At 46.3% G+C, this 15,008-nt stretch overlaps 1 protein-coding gene across 1 annotated transcript in view; it reads right to left on the bottom strand.

Moving 5' to 3' along the window:
- The window catches only part of Hunk (hormonally up-regulated Neu-associated kinase), a 105,550-nt gene that overhangs the window by 9,168 nt on the left and 81,374 nt on the right, over positions 1–15,008 (bottom strand). The window contains exons 6-8 of the mRNA XM_055614872.1: positions 13,303–13,438; positions 10,148–10,310; positions 5,425–5,508 (exon numbers count right to left, since the gene is read on the bottom strand). Of these exons, the coding sequence (XP_055470847.1) occupies positions 5,425–5,508; positions 10,148–10,310; positions 13,303–13,438 (383 nt within the window). The remainder of the gene's footprint in view (positions 1–5,424; positions 5,509–10,147; positions 10,311–13,302; positions 13,439–15,008) is intronic.

Genomic DNA, 15,008 nt, shown 5'->3' with positions numbered 1-15,008 from the left:
GGGAGCGGATTCACACACAGAGCAGTCTTTTAGGTGAAGTCACTAAACGCTACGACTCAGAGGGGAGGGGTGTTCTCCCGACAAGGAAGCAATTCAACGTGCTTCCCCAGCAGGGAAGAGAACCATGGGAACAGCCCCATATCAAGAACCAGATCAGCACCTGGGAGCTTCTCCTCAGACTTTTTTCCCACAGCACAAACTCTCTTTCTAAAACTTATTCTTCTGTTTTATTAATTAATTGCTTTGTTTATTAACTAATTAATAAAGAAACATGGTACCCATGTGGAGGTCAGAGGACCCCTTGTAGGAGCCGGATCTTCCCCTTCAGCATGTGGGTTCTGGGAAGCAAGCACTGGGTCAGCTTGGCAGCAATTGCCTTTACCTGCTGGGTCACCTGGCTGCTTCCTCTCCCAGCCTGTCTGTCCCTGGGGCAGCTACCGGTCTAATGGCCAGCTGCACAAGCCGTGTGACCTGACTCCACACTTTACTTCTTTTCCTCTTTATTACACACACACACACACACACACACACACACACACACACACAATCATTTGATGATGTTTTCTTCTTCCCCAGTTCCTCCCAGATCCCACCCACCCACCCAGTTTCACAGTTTTTCTCTGTGTATGTGTCTCTCTCTCAAAAAAAAAACACAAAAAACAAAAAAACCTAATAAAACAAAACAAGCAAAAAACACGGAGTTCATTTTGTGCCGCAACACTCCCTGCTTCTGTTTTCTCTTTGGCAGCAGTATCAACTGTAAACAGCTCTTTGGCCGTACTTTATTTTTATGTGTATGTATATATGTGTCTATGTGAGCTTATATGTACCATGTATGTGCACGTGCCCATGGAGCCAGAACACGACTACAGATTCTTTGAAACTGGGGTTACAAGCTGCTGCGTGCCTCCATGTAGGTGCTGGGAATAGCACCAGGATCCCCTGAAGATTGGCTGCTGAGCCATCTCTCCAGCCCAAGTCAGACAGATTTTTAAATAAGTCATGAGCTTAACATCTTAACATTTATCTTTAAACTATGGTCCCCACAGGTTAACAACAGCTCTAAATTTCTATATTGGAGTTTTATCCTCTAGGACCACAGAGCATAACCTTGTTTGGTGTCAGGTATTTGCAGCGACAGCTGAGTTAAACTGAGGCTGTCAGGAGGACCCTTCTGCAATGTGGCAGGTTATGAGAAGACTCTGGACACAGGAATGCATCTAACATGGTGTGAGAAGGGAGGCAAGGAGAGCAGATCAGCAGTGACCATCAGAAGCCTGGAGAAGCCCTAAGTCACCTTGACCTCTAGAACTGAGAGACAACAGATGTCTGCCCTAGGTGCTGTTTGTTACACAGCCAGTCAGAAGAATCCAGTCCCTGCTGCCCCATGACCACGACCTTGTCTGGAAAGACTTCCTGTTTCTAGTCCAAAATTTAAAAATCAATACTTTAAAAGAGATTTCAACAAAAACAGCTTTGCACCATGTTTTTATTTTAAGATAGATTCTCACTGTGTAGCCCTGGCTAGCCTTGAACTCACAGAGATCTACAGATGACTACCTCCTGAGTGCTACAATTAAAAGCATGCTCCATTATCCCTACCCCATTTGAAGCCACCTTAAGTAACTAGGTTGAAAATCATGACTGTCCCATCTCTACTTCAGTGGCCCAGGGGTCCTTTGGACACCATGCATTGGTGTTCCCAAGTGAGACACATGTCTCACTTCTTTTCTTTTTCTTTTTGAGACTGGGTCCCTCTACATAGTCCTGGCTATCCTGGAACTCACATGTAGACCAAGCTGACCTCCAATTCGCGGAGATCCCCCTGCCTCTGCCTGCCAATCCCACGTCTAAGATTAAAGATGTGCACTACCACACCCAGCTACATGTTCCAATATTACAAAATAGCCTTTGCCTTTTTACATGAAGAGGAAGAATAATTCTTAATAGCATAGCACTGTAACCTCCCAAAGGGAAGTTCTGAAAACTCAATTAGGCTGATTTGTCCTCCAGCAGAAAAAGAGGAATAGAAATGAGGAAATAAAAAAGAGGCCACCCATGCACTCAGAGCGCAGGACACAGCTTCCTGATATCCCCAGAGAACGTGGCCCTACAGTCAAATCCTACAACTTCACACTCCACTCCCTGTCCTCCTCTTCCCCGACCCCGGCCATTGAAGACCTTCCTAGAGCTTTTTCTGGCCAGCCCCACACTCCAATCTCTGGGTTTCTATAGGGATGAGTGGGGCGCCGTAGTAACAGCCTGTAATTCAATTAGCAGAAGTAGTACTGTGCACTGGAGAAACAAATGGGTCACAGAAAACTGAAATGCAGTTTGCCCATTAGTGCTCCTATTTAAATCCTAACTGTTCAATATTTCAACAAATGTTTAAAGCCGGCGCCATGTGTTTTCTGGCCAAGTGGAAATAGCCGTCAGAGAAGAGGCATCTGCTTGAGAGATGGGGCGCTTTCCCATCAGGGTTCTGGCACTTCCAGTCAGAGCCGCTGGGTGTGAGTGCGGCACAGACAGGAAGACGGGCATGGGCCAGGAGGCGCAGAGGACACCAAGGGTACATACATTGGGCCTTTTTATTTTTATTGAACGCATACTAGAAGTGAATATTGCATGCTCAGCTCCAGCAGGGTGACCGGCCTCAGTGTAAGTGGTAGGAGAGTCTGTTCCCAGCCATCTAGTGACAGTGTCTCTGGCTTATGACACTGCAGGCACTGAACTAAGTGTTACACTTGGAACGGTCTGCCCCTTCATTCCTTGCCTCAGTTAGATCCGTGTTCTGACACAGGACAAGGTCCGTGTCATCCTTTCACTTATTCCCTTAACAAATATTTACTGAGAACTTCCACCATGCCAGGAATCATGCAGGCTCCTTGGATAGTAGCATAGTCCTTGCTCTTGTGGAACTCAGGGACCAAACTGGGAGAGGCATTTGTTTATCAGGTGATTCCCTGAAACAAGTGAGAAGGCGCTAAGACCATCCTGGTCTACAGAACACTGAACGGCAGGCGCATTAGAAAGAATGGGGCCCAATGGCAGATGTCAGAGAATGACCACACCTCCATGTCTGAAGATACACAGGTGGAAAAAAGAAGCAGGGAGGAGATCCAGGAAGAAGGAATGGGTACGCCCAACCCTGGCAGGAAGAGCGGTAAAAACAAACCTTTTAGGCCCAGTGAAGGAGGCACAAAGCAAGAAAATGACTCAGGTGCTGTTGGGTGTGAGGCCAAACCATGGGGGCCGAAGCAAATGGCAGCTGACTCCCACACAGGTGGTCATGTCACCGAGCCTCCAAAGGCTTCCAGAAGGCAAGTGACGTGACGTGACTGGACAGTGACAAACCTGCTCTGGCTACTGTGTGGGAAAGACAGTGATGAGTAGCCATCAGGGGACCAGAGAGTAGAAGTTTGTGGGGTTCACAGGCTCCACACCAGGACTTGGTGAGTAGCCGTCTCTTGAGGATGGATGCCTGTTTCTCCTCTGCCCCTGGGCAGGACGGCAGTGGGGAGTGCTTATGTGTGTGTTAAATTTGAACCACATCCGCTCACGCAGAACAAGGGCAACTCGGAGTCGGAACTAGTCAGCAAGGCCTGGAGCTCAGCCGCTTCTGGGTCTCCAGTCCACTTCCCCAGCATCAGCCTCACAGCCTCGCATGGGTCTGTTGCTCAGGGTCTGCTGGAGAGGGCCCACCTTCCCAAAGGCCTTTTTATCCTGGAGCCTTACAGCTGCTCTCAGAGAGAGGAGGCAGTTAACTAATTTCCTCCACCCCAACCAATTCTCTGACTCTCATTCCCTTACCCTCCCTCCTGCCCAGAGAGGCCTGAGTCCTCACAGAGTGGCTGGGTTTCCTCCTTGCATCCCAGTACCACTGTGATATTCAGCATTTCTGCTTGTTCTCTGTCTCCCCTCATATGTCAACTGGGTTTTCTGTCTTCTTCTCTTCCTCAAAGCTGCTCTCCCCAGCATCCTCAGAACAACTGCACAGCTGGCACAGCTGGCTCTGCTGAACTTTGCTCATATCATCTTCCTGGTTCCCAAGGCCTCCCTTGAGGTAGAAAAAGAGGGAGTGTCCCAGTCTGGCATGGGAGCCCTTTCTGACCTCTCTGTCAGTGAATAGGTTCCTGAGTTTTCCACAAGGTTCCAGCGACAGGGCCCCAGCAGTTCTGAGGAACTCTCTACAGGGAGGGGGTTTGGCTCCTTGGGATGAAACTGAGTGAAAAGAGCCCAAGAGAGATCCTGGTGGTGAGGAAGTCCTGCACTCCTGGTGCTGGGTCTGAAAATCCACAGCAAAACCTCTTCACAATGCACACTTCTGGTCTACGTTTGTAACCATCGGAGCTGCCACAGGGTACGGGTTTTGACTGAATCAAAGAGCCGCAGTGTTCTGCTTTCAGGCACGATGCATGTCATCTCAAGACCCTGGGGAAAGCTGACTGGAAAACTCATTTCCACCCAGAATTTTCCCTGCTCTTCACCTTCATCTTCCTTCTCATGCCAACTGTGCCATTCAGCCCTATTGGAGTACCCCAGTTTTGGGGTTCCAACTGTGAGTGCTCAAGGTGTTTCCAGCTGTGAGCGCCCAAGGGAATCCATCTAGACAGCTTTCAGAACTAGCCTCCCAGAAGACCTCCAAGTCAACACAACACAGAAGAATCTGCACACCAATAATTACTGCAACTCTACTCACAATAGCCAAGCCATGGAGGCCAACCTGGGTGTCCAGCAGCTGATGGATGGGTAAGCAAGATGAGGTCTACATCCTATATACACAAAAGGTTTGGGTTTTTCTCCCCCAGCCATAAAGAATAATAAAGTTGTGTCCTTTGCAGGAAAACGAAACTGGGAGAACTAATATTAAGTGAATTAAGCCAGACCCTGAAGATAAATATCATCTTTCTCTCACATGTGGTTCCTAGATCTTATAGATATACAAAATCACATATGTATATGCCATGAAAGCAGAAGCCAAGCTGTCTAGAGGAACAAAGGACTAATTCTAGAGCAGGGGGGAAGGAAGAAGACGTGGGGGAAATACATCCAAAGTACCATATGTACTTGCTCGAAATGTCCTTCTGTAGAGCAACACTGTGTATAATGAATGAAACTTTAAACATGAAAGCCATTTAGCACATCTCACTAACAGATTAGGGGTAAAACTACAGGAGTCTTGCCTCCCAGTGGTCTGTGGTACGGACTGAGCACACCAGCGATTCAATGCTCCTGGTTATATGTGCCACGTAGCGCTGTGGGTTGGAGGCTGAGCAATGTTGGGTCCGCTGTAGACCAGTTCTCCGGGGCTCACCCGTAAGGGAGTTAGTTCTTTGGCAAGTCTGTGTCCTACGGTAGCGGCTTTCTTTCCATCCTCCCTTTAAAGTGGACAAAGCGCCTCGCATTTGCCCCAGGGCCACTCACCTCATAGGGCTCCTTGGTGGCTCTGCACTTCTCTATCTGGTAGAGCTGGGTCTTGTAGCAGATGCTATCTTGGATGTCAGATTTCTACCGGAGAAAGAAATAAGAAGCACAGCTTAAGTCTTGGGAAATAGAAATGTCCATTACAGGGTTGAGAGTTTCTCGTCCAGTGCTTAGCTGAGAAAATGTCAAAAATGCCTGGGACGCCAGCGAGCTGCAACGCAGTCTCATCCCACTACTGAGCATGAGGAGAAGCCAGGCCCAGGGTCAGACAGCCCTGGGCTGGTCTCCACCCTATACTGGGACTGAGTTCATCTGCCCTGTGTTTACCAAATAGTTAAGCTGGGAGAACTGACCCCACTGACTAGGAAGCAGCATGCTCGCTTGCTCATTGTAAAATGGCTGGGAATGTAGCTCAGCTGGCAGAGCGTTTTCCTAGGACCCAGGAACTCTGAGTTCAGTCTGCAGCAGGAAACAAAACCAGGCGTAGTGGCGCACACCTGTAATATCAGGACTCGGGAAGTGGGTCCTGAAGGATCAGGAGTTCAAGGTTATCTTTTACTGTAAAGAAAGTTTCAGACCCACCTGGGACAGGAGACCCAGCCTCAAACAAACAAAATGAAAAATAAAAACTGCATGAAAATACAGCGCCCAAAGGAAAACCACAATGGAAGCCAGTGACCTTAAAAATATGTGTCTCTTGATTCTAAAAAGAAAGCAGTGGGGAAAGAAGGGGAGAAACAACAAACAGAGGGACATGGATTCTAGTTCACTGAGCTGGATTTCCAGATCACACATGGGTTGTTAGTGATTGGCGTGATAGCTGGGATGGTGCCTACAGGGCAATTAAATAAGCCACATCTGGATATTACAGTGTAGGCCAGCTGCAGTCAGAGGCAGAAATCAGTTCCCTGCACTTGCATAGAGGACTCTTAGACCAGGTACATCTTATGATTGAAGAGATCATTGTTAATGCTCAGTGAAACCAAAATCTTCTCCAGGCAGAACGGCGTGGTCTGGGTTTCCAGGGAATGCTTTCCATGGGAAAAAGCCACACTCAGCTTTGTAACTGGTGCCAGACAAAACTGAAGAGAGGAAAAGACAGCAGAAGGCAAGGAGTCCAGGCCAAGCCCAGGCCAAGCAAGACACAGCCTACAAGTTTCTGACACAATGTCTTTCTTGCTTGACATGAGCTATGGTGTCAGAGGAATGTGCATTAGCAACATTGCCAGGTGTAAACGTGGAAGCAGCCATGGGACACTGTTGGGAAAAAGCACCCTGCATCTAAATCTGACTACACCAAAGACTACATTACCCACTTCTGTAGCAACAATACCCAGTAAAATATGGGACTAAAAACTCTCTTCCACACCAGCTCCACCAAGAAACTCTAAAATTTCTGAACAGCTGTCATCACTTGAGAAAGACAATCAGTGTGCACATACCCTCCTCTTAGTTACGGGACCATTTGAAAGATTACCTTTAGCTTCGGTCATGGTCTCCAAATGGTATTACCTAGAGCCTTAATGAGTGAGAGAGCTATCCAGAGGTGTCGTTGAGAATATGAGTATTTATTATTTATGATGTACCACTGCACTAATACATCTTCAACACAGTAAAGGAGGAGTCTAAGAGGAGAAGATGAGAAAGAGATTTGGAGAGGTAGTCCTCTTATAGCAGAGAATCGAAGAACAGCCTCAAGTCCTACATGTCTCTAAGGTTCTTCTGGTGAGAGCAGAGAGTTAATGTCATCATCATCATCATCATCATCATCATCATCATCATCATCATCATCATCACTTAATAAAGTAACAGAACATACCACTGTGGTTTAAGTGTGCCTTCCGGAAGTTTGGTCCCTCATGTGTGAGTGTTAAGAAGTGATAAGTGCATTTAAGATGAAGGGGACTGACACAAGATAATTAGGTCAGCCGGGGCATTGTTCATGGAAGGGACTGATACTGTCTCATACGGGCGAGTTAGTTGCCAAGAAAGTGGGTTGTTTAAAAGGGAGGCCACTGCACTCATTTGGCCCTTCTGCCTGAAGTTATTTTCCTTCTCTGGCAAGTCGTGACACAGGATGGGAATGCTCCCCAGAGGCTAGGGCATGAGGAAGGTGAGTATCAAGCTCTTGATATAGATATAGATATAGATATAGATATAGATATAGATATAGATATAGATATAGATATAGATATAGATATGACAGACATATGTGTGTGCGTATGCGTGTTGTGTATGTATGCCTATGACACATATATATGTATATATAATACTGATACATATCAATATATAGTATAGATTCCATATTGATGTATATATTATATAATATATATACATTATATATTATATTGCCTATGAAAGCTTGATTGCAGATCCTGTCTTTCTATGTTAGTGTTAGCTGTCAACTTGACACAGCCTAGAAGCACCTGGAATAAAGTTTCAACTGCATAACTGTCTGTCTGTACCAGGCTTGTCTGTGGGCGTGTCTGTGGGCAGCTGTCTTGATTATTAATTGATGCAGAGGGCCCAGCCCACTCTGGGCAGTGCCTCCCCTGAGCAGGTCATTCTGGGCTATATAAGAAAGTTAGCAGGATAGACTACAAGCCATGAGTCGCCTTTCTGCTTTGGTCCCTGCCTCTAGCTCTTACCCTGACTGCCATGGATGATAGACTGTGAGTGGGAACCATAAACCAAGTAAACCTTTTCTTCTCCAAGCTGTTTTTTGTCAGAGTGGCTGACCACATAAGACTAGAATAAGACTAGGATAACATGACACCTGATGTCATTTTTCTATGACTGATTGCTGCCACACTGGAACCATCTCATAGTCTGAAAGCTCAAGATGGGTCTCTATCAGAAGTACAAAACACTTAACTCATCATGATCATTGTTCTTGTTTGAGAAAGTATTTTGGTGTTTCTTCTCACACGTCTTTCCTTTGCTCTCTCTCTCTCTCATACACACACACACACACACACACACACACACACACACACACACCAAGAAAGCTCTGGGTAAATTTTCCTGGAAGCCAAACATAAGCTGAACCAGCTTGGGAGACTCGGCACTTCCATCCAGATGTTTAGCCAACCTCCAGGCAAGCCTCTCCATGAGCTGAGCCATGTTATCTAATGGCCTCTCAGCCTCTCTGCCACCACGAGTTCCGCTGGGACCATCATGCCTTATGGATATTATTTTGGTCACTTCTGCCCTGTCAGGAAACTATCATTTCCCTAGTTGTGGACAGACTTTCATCTTTTGTTCTAAGATAGAAACTTTAAAATGTTTCTAACCATACTGATGCTTTTTTTTTTTTTTTGGCATATTAGGCTATTGTGTGACTTTAAACAGCACTGACCTATCTCCAGAAGTTTGATCTTACCATCTGTCTTCCAAAATAGACATGGGCACACACACAGACCTCAAGGTGCAATGCACACAGGGTTGAGAACATCTTTAAGAGAGGTCTTCCAGGTCTTCCAAGTCTCAGATGGGCTGGAGTTTCTCTGACGTGTTAGATAGAGTTGGTGCATGCTGCACCTTCACTCCCGTGCTAATGCGAGCAGAGCAGTTTTGTGTAGAATCTAGATACTGTCTTACAGAATTCTCTTTGAGCGACTGCCTATTTGGAGATGACTGACATATGAACTACTCTGCCCAATGATACAGGTACCATAACATCAAAGTACTACTGGTATCCAAACTGTGCTTCACACATGGCATGGCACACTTGGAGTTTCTTTTCTTATTTCTTTAGGTTTTTTTTTTTTCACGTGAAATAAAATGTGTTTCGCCTGCATGTATTTGTACGATGTAAGCGCCTTGTATCAGACAACGCAAGAAGAAGGCACTAGATCCCCTGGGACTGGAGTTACAGATGGTTGTGAACCACCTTGTGGGTTTTGGGAATCCCAGGTCCTCTGCAAGAGCTACCAGTGCTCTTAACCGTTGATCCATCTCTCCACCCCACCACTTGGGCTTTTTAACATCTGGCCTGTGTGAGGCTGCCAGAGTCAACCCAATGAAGCCCATTGTGTTCTTACTTTCTGGAGACATAAACCTAAACATATTTTTTGTCGTGGCACCCTGAGGTAACTGGTTCCAGGGTCCCCTACAAATCCCAATTTGTATAAGTCTTTTATAGGAAACCATACAACATTTGCATATAAACTATGCTCATCTCCCATACACTTCAAATCCCTGACTTAACTGTAATCTCTAGACCAACACAAATGCTTTGCATCTATTATTTTGGGAATAATAAGAGAAAAGTGAACCTGTTCAGCAACTAATATAATATTCTAAGTATTTTTGACCCACAGTCAGTTGAATCTGTCCCATTGGGACAGAGGGCTGAGTAGTGATCTGGTTTTCCTCGGCCATCCTTTGTCGATCCAGGCACCGCTCTCTAACCTTTGCCGGCAGTGAAGACTCCAGTTCCTCTAAAGTGGAGAACCCAAAGAGCTCAGAGGTGACAGAATAAGAATTGACAACTGAAACCAGAAAACAAACCCGGCAGGGCTCTGCCAGGGTTAACCTGTACAGGAGAGGGCTTGGAACACTTTTCAGTCCCGCAGCCCCATCTGACAAACGGGTTTTGCCAGTCCTTTATCCCACACTCAAGAGACCAGGCCTCAAGTTTTAGGCTAAAATATCAGCACGGATCAAGTGTCGGAGGCTTCGAAACACGAGAAAGAAGACACTCTTCTGGGGACCCACTTACCCCTGACAAATAGCGCTCGAGTTTCTTGTTTAACAGGAAGTAGATGGCCAGGATGTGGCAGGCGCGGTTGGAGAGCACCGTGTTGATGACGTCGCTGTTCTTATAGCCCAGCTTTTCCGTCATGTGCAGCACCACGCTGGGACTCAGGTCTTCCAGAGAAATCCTGTGAGGGGCAGACGCAGAGGACTGGTCACCTCTCCACCTTCACAGAGGAACTCACAAACATGGCAGACAGAAGGGGTCCACATGGGGCCCCAGGGACAGCTGAGTTCCCTCAGCCACTCACTCATTCACTTGATTTTATTTTATTTACTTTTTTTTTTTTTTTGGAGACAGGATCTCATGCAGCCCAGGGTAGCTCATGCTCTCTTAGCAGCAGAGAGAATGACCTTGGATAGCAGACCTTCCAGTGTGCCGCCTGCGTGCTGGGATTGGAGGGGCACATCACCTGGCTTTGCTCCTGCAGGGCAGGCACTGTCTCAACTGAGCTACATCTCCACTCCCGCCTGACGTTTTATTTTGAAAAATTCCACACATATGGAAAGGTAGTGGGTTTACTATATAATGTACTTTCCATAGCTGTGGGTTCACCATCTACAGGATTCAATTAATCTCAGAACATTCCAGGAAAAAAACAGAAACTATTTTCACACTAAATTTAAAGACTTGAAAGGCTTTTTTATTGTCATTATTCTCTGCACAATAAAGTGTAACAGCTATTATATATCAACCAGAGGTGATTTAAAGTATATGGAAGAATATGTAGGGTTTATGGTCAAACCATGCCATCTTATATAGGACACTTGAGTGTCTGTGCATTTGGGGGATGAGCATTGAAAGAAGCTTGCTGTGTAGCCCTGAACTCACTACTAGACCAGGCTGGCCTCAATATCACAGAGATGCATTTGTGTTATCTCCCAAGAGCTGGGAGTAAAGGCATACGCTTCTATGCCTGGAGCCTGTAGACTTTTAATCTCTTTTTTTATGGGGAGAGATCATAAGAATGACCCCAAAGATACAGAAGGGACGCCTGTGATGAGCCTGTGTGCACTCATCATCATCATCATGCTTGCTTTACTATACTTGCTTCATTTTTGGCTGTTGTGGTTGCTAAAATATTTTAAATTGGAGACACTATGCTATGTCACTTCTAAACACTTCTGTGTGTACCTTTAAAACAGAATGACTTCATAGGAAAAAGCTGTGTAGAAGAGCAATGTGAAACTCGGGGGGGGTGCTTTTTGTACTTTCCCAAAGGGAAAGAAACCTGACGATATGTTTCAGCAGATAGATAGATAGATAGATAGATAGATAGATAGATAGATAGATAGATATCATATATGTACATATATTAAAATATATTGCATATAAGGTATCTTTGGCTATATATTTCTTCTTTTATTTAAGGGCTATTGGAGCCAGAAAAACAATTGCCAGAAATATGTATTTTTTGCCTTGAAAATTAACACTTTCTCAAAATAAAACTATAAATAACACATACCTCCTCCAATATTTTTAGAATCTTGCTCTCCTACCTTATCAAAACAGATTCGTTATCTGTATAGAATACATCACAACTTTAGAAAACAGAAGACACCAAGCTGCTACTTTAGTTAACAAGACCTTTACCGCTTTTACCCTTTACATAACCACACACACTACTCACACACACAAACTCACATTCAGACACACATCCTAGAATGCACATATACACACAACTCAGACAAACACATATACACACTCAAGTACACACACACTCACACCCTCAAACTCACACATACATACACTAACCAAGATGGCTAAACCAGAATTTATGCTAACCTCACCAAAATCTACCTCCTGTCCCCTATGGAGAGGCTGCAAAACTAGAAGCCACATTGTAAGTCTTTGTCTCCAATGAGGTAGTTAAATGGAGGGCTCTGTGTGTTTCTAGGCCCAGATCCACAGCCCTTGACAGCTACTGTGTTGGGTGGATGGGTTGTGCTCACGTAGCCAGTGATTGCATTAGCTTAATGCAATTGCCACCAAGGGGACCCATTTCTTTACCAGAAGGCAGCCTGCGAGTTGCTCCACAGTGATAGAATGTGGCCCCGCAGCTCTGTTAGCAGGCTCACAGGGGGATAATTTTTCTGGTGTCTGTTTCAGTTCCTGGCCCAAATTGAGCAGGTATTGGAAAATGGTGTCTATTTCCAGGTTCCCTTGACAACCCAGGTAACCCCGACTTTGTCTAAATTACCACCCAAGAGCCAAACACTAGAATTCTACACGGTGACTAGAGACATTCGCCTCCTCTATGCCCAGGACAAGAGTTAATCTGGTCAAGTAGCCCAGATGCGGATCCTACATTGTCCACCTGTGTACTTTAAGCAAGTCCATCCCAAGTGACAGCCCTCTGCCCATCTTGTTTCGGTCCTCGGCACTTCAGCTCTCATAAGGCTTGGTGGGTATCTCTAGACCTTCTTGGCCCAAGACTGGGGGATTTTCAAAAGTACGGCCACAGCCACGGAGGACACCCTTCCTGTTCCTTTGTCTGTGGTTCTGCTCCTCATCCAAGCTGGCTAGAATGTGTAGGGCTCTCTAAGGGTTGGAAGGAGGAGACGGCTGTCCCCGCCGGTTAGAGCCAGGCGGTCTCTGTGCAAAGTAGCAAAAAGGAGGGTCCTTATCCCTCACTCAGGTGGTTAAGAGTATAACAAATGAGTCAAAAAGAACAGGGAAGTGTTTCTTGTGCTGCTTTCCCAATCTGTGGTCTGCACTCCCGCAGAACCAGGCCAGCGGAGTCCCTCTTGGTGCACTAGGCTGTAACCTCCCTCATGGCCTTTTCTCGAGGAAACTGGGAGGCAAGTCCTCCAAAGCAAGTCCACAAGACGGCAGCTGAAGTGAACGGCCTGACTTTGTTTGCTCCCATTCCTGTTATCTCAAAGCTGAAAGACACTCGGGGCTTAAAGACACAAGAGGCAAGCAGAAGACAGGTTGTGATTTGAAAGACTCGGTTCCATGGATTCTCCATGGGCCCATCTGTGGGCAAAGGGTTGCAGAGGTGGGCACAAGCAGGCAAGAGGGAGGAAAAGAAGCATCACAGCCTCCTGCCCTAGGAGCGCTCACGGGGCAGGCCACATCTCACTGGAGAAGGCGTCCCTCTGTAAGCACTGGTTTACCTGTTGGGGTAGGTGACATTACAGGGCACTTTCCCGGTGTAATTCTCATTCAGCCAGCGATTCGCCAGTGCTTGCTGAATATTCGGCCTCTTCACAGGATCCGGCTCCAGGAGAGAGCGCAGGAAGTTGATGGCCCCTGTGAGATGAGACAGCCAGCAAAGAGGACGAGTTACAGACCGAACACAGGTGCGGACACTGCAGCTGGGGCACTGGTCTTCCACCTCCTTAACCCCTCTGAGCCCCTGCTCTCGGAAGGGCTTAATGCAATTGCCATCAATGGAACCCATTTCTTTACCAGAAAGCAGCCTGTGAGCTGCTGGTTTAAGGTCTCTGGAAGGGCTTCGGGTCCAGAATTCACAAAACGTGAGTCAGCCCCACCTTCAGACGCCTGGAGTTCTAAGTGACACTCCTGCCACACTTATCTTTAGAGAGGTGGGGTACAGCCAGAGGGCTCAAGAGAGTGGCCCAAGAAGCACACCTGGTCCCTGACACTACAAGAATCGATTTGTTCTCCCTGGGCCATGTCTTTCCAGAACAATCTGTGGGCTCTGGTAGTCACTCAGAGATCAGCCACAGGGAGGGACTGTTTACATGTGTGGAGGGTGAAGGAGCGGAAGTTAAAAAGACGCCCAAAATCATGGTGACTGAGCAGTCCAAAAGGAAGAGAGATGAAGGAGTTTGAATTAGACCCTTGAGTTTGATCCTTCCCATGAGTCAATGAGATGCTTTCTGGTTTTTGTTTGTTTGCTTGCTTATTTTTTGGTTTTTGGTTTCCTTTTTGTTGTTGTTGTTTGGTTAACTGGTTGATTTGTTTAATGCACCAGGGATTAAGCCTGTGGCATTATACACGCTAGGGAAACACTCTTATCACTGAGCTATGTTTTCAGCCCCATTTTACTTTTCATTTTGAGATAAAGTAGACCAGACTAGCCTTGAACTCCCTCTGTAGCTCAGGCAGGCTTTTCTGCCTTACCTCAGACTCCTTGGTAGCCTGAGGATTACACATGGGTATCACCAGGGGTCTTTTCTTTCTTTCTTTCTTTTTTAAAGCAGTTTCCTACTCCTTCCCACACTTTCCCCAAGCTCTCTGAGATTATAATGTAGTACCCGACTAGCCTAAACCTATGCTGACTAGCCAAGTGTGGCAGGCTGACGTGACACCAGAAATCTGCCTGCTTCTGTTTATGTGTCAGCTAAACTATAACTCCGAGTTTGTCACAAAGTTCTAGTAAGCACCACACCACAATGGCATGCCCATCGGATGCTGTCCCTTAAAAGGGAGGGGATGCCTGGATGCCAACAGTATTTGCATATTTTTAGTCCAAAGACCTGGTATAGTGACATCAACCACATTGAACCAGGAGTGTGAGGGAGGATGTGAGAAACCACTGACAGAACTATAAGAACCTCCCAGCCCCTCTTTCCTCTGTCCCTGACACCAGTAATTTGTTTTAATATCCTGGGTCTCCTTTCGTTAAACAAACATGTACAGAACACCTGGGGTCTACCCAGACCCTGGAGCCAGGAAGCTGGTGTCTGTGTCCTTTAGGATCAGAGCAGAAGAGACAATTGCACAACACGAAAAACTGTATTTTGGAAAGTTTCAGGTACAGAACTGCTCGGTGTAGACTCGAGAATCTACACATGGACAGAGGAGAGTGTACATACACAGAGTGAGAACACACACACAAACACACACACAGAGT

Source organism: Psammomys obesus, unplaced genomic scaffold (assembly GCF_907164565.1).
Source record: "Psammomys obesus unplaced genomic scaffold, mPsaObe1.curated_primary_1811, whole genome shotgun sequence".
Taxonomy (NCBI): domain Eukaryota; kingdom Metazoa; phylum Chordata; class Mammalia; order Rodentia; family Muridae; genus Psammomys; species Psammomys obesus.
The sequence above is the reverse complement of the archived record's forward strand: the minus strand, read 5'-3'. Positions and strand labels throughout refer to the sequence as shown.